Source organism: Solanum lycopersicum, chromosome 4 (genome assembly GCF_036512215.1).
Source record: "Solanum lycopersicum chromosome 4, SLM_r2.1".
NCBI classification, from domain to species: domain Eukaryota; kingdom Viridiplantae; phylum Streptophyta; class Magnoliopsida; order Solanales; family Solanaceae; genus Solanum; species Solanum lycopersicum.
In genome coordinates this window covers 47,799,868-47,806,431 of record NC_090803.1, presented here as the reverse complement: position 1 = coordinate 47,806,431, position 6,564 = coordinate 47,799,868, and the positions used below count along the sequence as shown (strand labels likewise).

At 36.9% G+C, this 6,564-nt stretch overlaps 1 protein-coding gene across 1 annotated transcript; it reads left to right on the top strand.

Annotated features, from left to right (window-relative positions):
* The first annotated feature begins 4,420 nt into the window (after nt 1-4,420).
* LOC109120048 (uncharacterized) lies at nt 4,421-4,876 on the top strand. Its single transcript, XM_019213411.1, has one exon. The coding sequence runs from the start codon at nt 4,421-4,423 to the stop codon at nt 4,874-4,876; it is 456 nt and encodes a 151-aa protein (XP_019068956.1).
* The last annotated feature ends 1,688 nt before the right edge of the window (nt 4,877-6,564 follow it).

The following is a 6,564-nucleotide window of genomic DNA, read 5'->3' as shown; positions in this document are numbered from 1 at the left end:
TATTTCTAGTCATCCTAAAGGTTATTTTTAGTTATAGTTAGTTTTCAACTTAGTATTTAGTTAATATTTTCTTTGGATTAAACTCATTAGTCTTCATATATCTTAGTTTTGGCGTACGGGTATTTCCCATATTTTTTATTTTAAACATGATTTAGCTTCCTCATGAGTTTATTATCTTTAGTATGCTAATGATTCTCCTACCAGGGTTAGCTTGGGATCACTTTTACTCCTAGGTCCCGTGTCTGCCTCTCAAAGATAGCTTGGGGTGTAACAAACTTTGTATCAGACTAATAGGTTTAAAAATCCTGGATGTCTTAAAAGCTATACTAAGTAGATATTTTCTCATGTATGTTACTTTTATCATGCGTAAGGTATGATCTAGTTCCATTTTAACTCGTCGTTCTATGTTTCATATTATGCCTTCTCATAGAGATAACTCTAGGAATGTAGCTGCGAGGAATGAAAATGCAGCTCCGCTAGTCCCTGATTAGGAAGCCTCCAATCGGAGTTCAAGAATGCCATAATGATGTTGGCTCAGAGTATGACAAACCAAAACAATCGTGTTCATGATGCTATGAATAAAAATGAGGAAGGAGCAGTAGTAAGGGTCCGTGACTTTTTTGGATGAATCCTCCTGAGTTATTAGGATAACAAACTAATGAGGATCCTCAAAATTTCTTTGATGAGATCAAGAAGAACCTTGAGGTAATTCAAGTCACTGGAAATGATCGGGTTGAGTTGGCAACATACTAGTTGAAGGATGTTGCTCATATTTGGTACACTAAAGGGAAGGAAAATATGGGTACGGAAGCAAGTCCTATTAGTTGGGATTTTTTTAATGAGACCTTTTTAGACAAGTCTTTCCTAACAGAGTTGAGAGAATCAATGACTCAGGTTTTCATGATCTTACGGCAGGGAAACATGATAGTGAAATAGTATGGGATGAAGTTTAACCAAGTATGCAAGTATACTGTTCACATGGTTACTGACTCTATGGTTCATATGAATAAGTTTTTGTATGGAGTTTCAGATTTTGTGAAAACTGAATGCATAAATGATATGTTACTGGGAGATATGAACATCTCTAGTCTTATGACTCATGCTTAGAAGGTTCAAGGTTATATGCTTAGCGAACATGCCAAGGAGAATAAGAATGATAGGACTTTTGGAGCTATGACTATTCTCAGCAATAATTGGATGGTGGAAATTTCTCTAAGAGTTAGATTAATTTTTCAGCCCCAACCCCTTCGTTAGCTAGTGTTTCATACTTCAAGAACAACGATGGCCAGAAGTCTAGGGCACCAGTTTCTAAGTCCTAGGGAAGTGTTTCAGGCACCAAGACTTACCCAACTTGTTCTGTATGGTAAGAACTATGTGGGCGAGAGTTTCGCAAGAAAAGAAGAAAGTTTTGAGTGAGGTTAGTCTAATCACAGGTTGAGGGATTTTCGTTCTAGACAGGGCCAAGGAGGTGATAATGGTAGAGCTTAGTCTACAACTTTATCAGCACCAGCAAGTCGCCCGACTTAGTAGGGTAACTCATCTAGTACTTGTGTTGGTCAGCGCAAGAACAGGTCGTATGCTCTTCAGGCTCGCAAGGATGAGGAAGGTTCTCTTGATGTAGTTACTAGTAAGTTACGAGTCTTTGAACTTGATGTTTATGCGTTCTTACATCCAAATTCTACTCTTTCATAGGTAACTCCTTACATAGCATTCAAATTCAATTTTTGTCCCAAAATCTCATAGAACCTTTCTTATAGCTAGAAAAGTACACAGAAATTATTCTATAAAAGTCTCTCAAAACGCCATCTCAACAGATTTTGTAGAGTTAGAAATGGTAGACTTTGATGTTATCCTTGGCATGGATCGGTTACATTCCTATTATGCCTCAATCGATTGTAGAACTAGGATTTTTTGTATTCAGTTTCCACACGAACAAATCTTAGAATGGAAGTTTAGTATCATAGCTCCAATGGTCAATTCATTTCTTACTTTAAGTCTAAAAAGATGATCTTTAAGGGTTATCTCTATCATCTAGTTCGGCTTAAAGATTGTAGCTCTGAAACCCCAACTCTTGAGTCAATTCTTGTAGTATATGAGTTTCTAGAGGTGTTTCAAGATGATCTTCCCAGAGTCCTTCCCGTAAGAGAAATTTACTTCAGAATTGATATCTTTCCAGATAACTTTTTATTGAATGAATCCAACAGAATTTAAGGAATTTAGGAGCATCTGAAAGACCTTCTACATAAGGGTCTCAGTATAACTAGTATTTCAATATGGGGTGCACTATTGTTGCTCGTAAAAAAGAAAAATTGTTCTCTAAGAATGTGCATTGACTATAGACTGTTGAACAAGGTCACGTTCAAGAATAAGCATTCCATCCCCAGGATTGATGATTTATTTGACCAACATCAGGGTGCTAGTAACTTGTCAAAGATATACCTCAGATCTGGTTATCATCACCTTAGAGTTAGAAATAGTGACATTCTCAAAATAGCCTTTAGAACACGGTATGGTCATTATGAATTTTTTGTTATGTCATTTGGACTAACCAATGCTTGAAAATTTCATGGATTTTCTGAAATGAGTGTTCAAATAGTACTTGGACTTGTTCGTCATCATATTTATTGATTACATCCTCATTTATTCTAGGAATGAAGAAAAACATGCGAGTCATTAGAATTGTTCTACAGACTCTCAAGGATCGCATGTTATTCACAAAGTTTAGCAAATGTCAGTTCGGGTTGTAATCCATTGCTTTTCTAGATCACATTATATCTAGCGAGAGGAATAGATTGGATTCACATAAGATAGTAGAAGTGAAACAATGGCCCAAATAAACCTTTCCTACAGATATCAGAAGTTTCTTTGATCTAGAAGGTTATTACAAAAGGTTCGTTGAAGGATTCTCATCCATAGCCTCACCATTGACTAGGTTAACTTAGAACATGGTCAAGTTTTAGTGCTTAGATTATTGTGAAAAAGCTTTGCAGAATTGAAAACTAGATTGACTACAGTTTGTGTCTTGACTCTATTAGAGGGTTCAAATAGTTATGTGATCTATTGTGATGCATCCAGAGTTGTCCTAGGTTGTGTGTTGATGCACCTAGATAATGTTATAACTTATGCCTCTAGACAACTTAAGATTCATGAGAAAAACTATAAAATCCTTGACCTTGAGCTTGAAGCAGTGGTGTTTGCACTCAAGATATGGAGACACTATTTTTATAATGTTCATGTATATGTGTTCACTTATCATAAGATCCTTCGGTATGTGTTCACCCATAAAGAGTTGAATCTTCGTCAGAGGAGATGGCTTAAGTTCCTTATGGATTATGATATAAGTGTGTATTAAAGTTCGGGTACGGAAAAATTAGTAGTAGATGCTCTTAGTATATAATCTATTGGTAGTGTAGCCTATGTTGAGAAAGAAAAAAAGGATCTAGTAAAGGATGCTCACAGGCTTGCTCCCTAAGGTGTTCGCCTTATGAGCATATCATTCAAAGGTGTAATAGTTAAGAATGGGGCAGAATCTTCTTTGGTAGTAGAGGATAATGAAAAACAATACAGTGATGACATCTTGCTTGATCTTACGGGTGCAGTCCACGATCAAAGAGTGGAGGTTTTTCCCAAGAGAGAGATGGTGTATTTCGCTACAAGGGTACATTGTCTGTTCCTGATGTGGGTGAGTTGAGAAAGCTATCCTTGTAGAAGCCCATGACTCTAGATATTTCTATAAATAAAGGTTCCACTAAGATATACCGCGATCTGCGCGAAGTCTATTGGTGGAATGGCATGAATAGGGGAGTAAGTGCCCCAATTGCCAACAAGTCAAGATAGAACATGAGAAAACAGGGGTATGACTCAAGAGATCGATATTCCTACTTAGAAGTGGGAAGTTATCAATATGGATTTCATCGCAGGGTTAGAACGTACTCGCAGACAACATTACTCCATTTGGGTGACAGTTTATATGATGATCTGGCTTTTTGATGGTCAAGACTATAGATTTGGCAGTGGACTATGCCAAGCTTTACATTAATTAAATTGTGAAGTTTCATGGGGTTCCTTTTTCAATAATCTAAAATAGAGGTCCTCAGTTACCTGTTATTTCTGGAAGTCATTTTAGAATGGTCTTGGTACTCAAGTTAACCTTAGCACAAAACTTCATCTATAGACGGATGGACAGGCAGAGCATACCATTTATACCCTTTAAGATTTGTTGAGAGCTCGTGTGATAGATTTTAAGGGTAGTTGGGATGATCACCACCCTATGATTGTGTTTTCCTACAGCACTAGCTGCTATACCATCATTCATATGGCCCCTTACGAGGCTTTGTATGGGGGTAGATGTAGATCTCTTATAGTGTAGTTTGAAGTAGGTGAAGTAGCTTTGATAGGTCCATATTCAGTCCTTTATGATATGGAGAATGTTAAACTCATTATACAGAGACTTAATACAGCCCAAAGTCGTCTGAAATATTACGCAAGTGTAAGGAGAAGGGAACTAGAGGTCCGAGTTGATCGTTGGGTTTTCCTAAAAGTGACACCTATGAAAGGAGTGATGATATTTGGAAAGAAAGGAAAACTCATTCCTATATATGTAGGACCTCACAAGATCATGAAAAGGATTGGAAAGGTGGCAGATGAGTTAGAGTTGCCAGCAGACTTAGCAGCAATGCATCCAATATTCTACATCTCGCTCTTGATGAAGTATGTGGGTGATCTAGCTTCTGTGGTGCCATCAGATATTGTGGCAGTTAACCATAGTCTTTCTTATGAGAATATGCAATTTGAGATTCTTGATCGTCAAGTTAGGTGGTTGACAACAAAGAATTCGCTTCAGTCAAGATTACTTGGGAAGCAGAAGCAGCCATGAAGCCAAGTATTCTCACCTCTTTCCTTCCGATTCTACTCCAGCTTGTGGTAATATTTCCTCTTCAGTTTTTATGTCATTCGTGCATGAATTTAGTATTAGAATCATGTTCCCTCAGTTTGTACTTGCATTTTTCGCATATTTGCATTTTCTCCAAACTCATATATAGTCAGAAACTCAGTTCTCATGGTTTAGTAATGAGGATTGCATATCTCTCCCTCTATTTAAGCTATTTCAGTCTTCATTCGATGACGAATGTTCCCAATGGTTATATAATGTAACATCCATTATCTAAAACAAACAAGAAATCATCTTTTTTAGAAATCTGCAGGTGCAACCAACGGTTACCATCATTGAATCACAGTCTGATCTAAGACCCATACTGTGCATCCGTCATTTGAATCTGAAGCCCCAAAAAATCATAGGCTAAAAAATTTGACTAATTGAAGAACGACGGATGTACCTACAGTCGTAGTCTGAGTCCGTCGATCAAGACACCATTTCCCCAGTCTTTGATAAGAACCCCGATTAACCAGTACAACCCATATATAGAATTACGTATCGTAGGCATGACCATATGTTAAAATTAGTAGACAGTTAGGGGGGGAAATGTAGTTGGATCAAAATCAATTGATCATAACTTTTAGCACAAAACAAATTAGGGTCCAATGTCCTATGAAATGATTGATAATTGAATTAGTTTCCCATAGCCACCGTGTTTGCTAAAATCAGACCTCCGAGTAAAATCAAATACAGTTTTAGTAGAGTCGTGTCGAAAAAACCCAACCTATAGACCCAAACTAGAGAACGTCGATTGAACGATGTCCCATAAGTTCAGGTTATCATTTGGTACAACAACAATTAACTCAGGGGTATTTTAGTCTTTTCTTACTTCATTTAAACCCTAAGATACATCGTTTTGACCATAAATCATTAGATTTTACTCAGTTTAATGCTATAAACATAACTAAAACTTACCATAGTCAAAATCATAAATCAAAACATTGAAAATTAGAAGCATGAAAGGAAAAAAAGGTCAAGAACCCTAGTTCAAGAACGCAACAAGGTTCCAGCAGTTCCAGTCTCAAAAACTAAATATTTGTCAATGAATTTCATCACCAGGCATGTGGAATTTTACTTTTAGGTACCTTTCCCCCCATTAGGTCACTATTTGTTAGTCAAATCTTGATACCCATATCATGGTTACGCCTAGGGTTTTTAGAACTTCAACAGAACTTCATGGTTAGATCTCACCATCCCGGTCACGCTTAGATCGATCCCGATCTCCGTTTAAGCAGATTCAATGGTGATTCCTGATTATCCAAGGACAATAGTGATTAGTTTCTTTTTAGTATTTAGTCCTTTAGTTTCATTTTATCCTAGACTTAGTTGGGTCCTTTCCAATCATTTGTAGTTAGTTTAGAGTCTATTTGTATACATATATAGTTTCAACTTAGTATTGAGTTAGTATTTTCTTTGTATTAAACTCATCAGTATTCATGTATATCAATTTTAGCATATGGGTATTCCCCATATTTTCATTTGAAACATGATTTAGCTTCTACATCAGTTTACTATCTATAGTATGCACATGATCATGCCAGCAGGCTTAGCTTTGGATAACTTGTGGTCCTAGATCCCATGTGTGCGTCTCAGGGATAGCTTGGGGTGTTGTAGTAACCTTCATGACT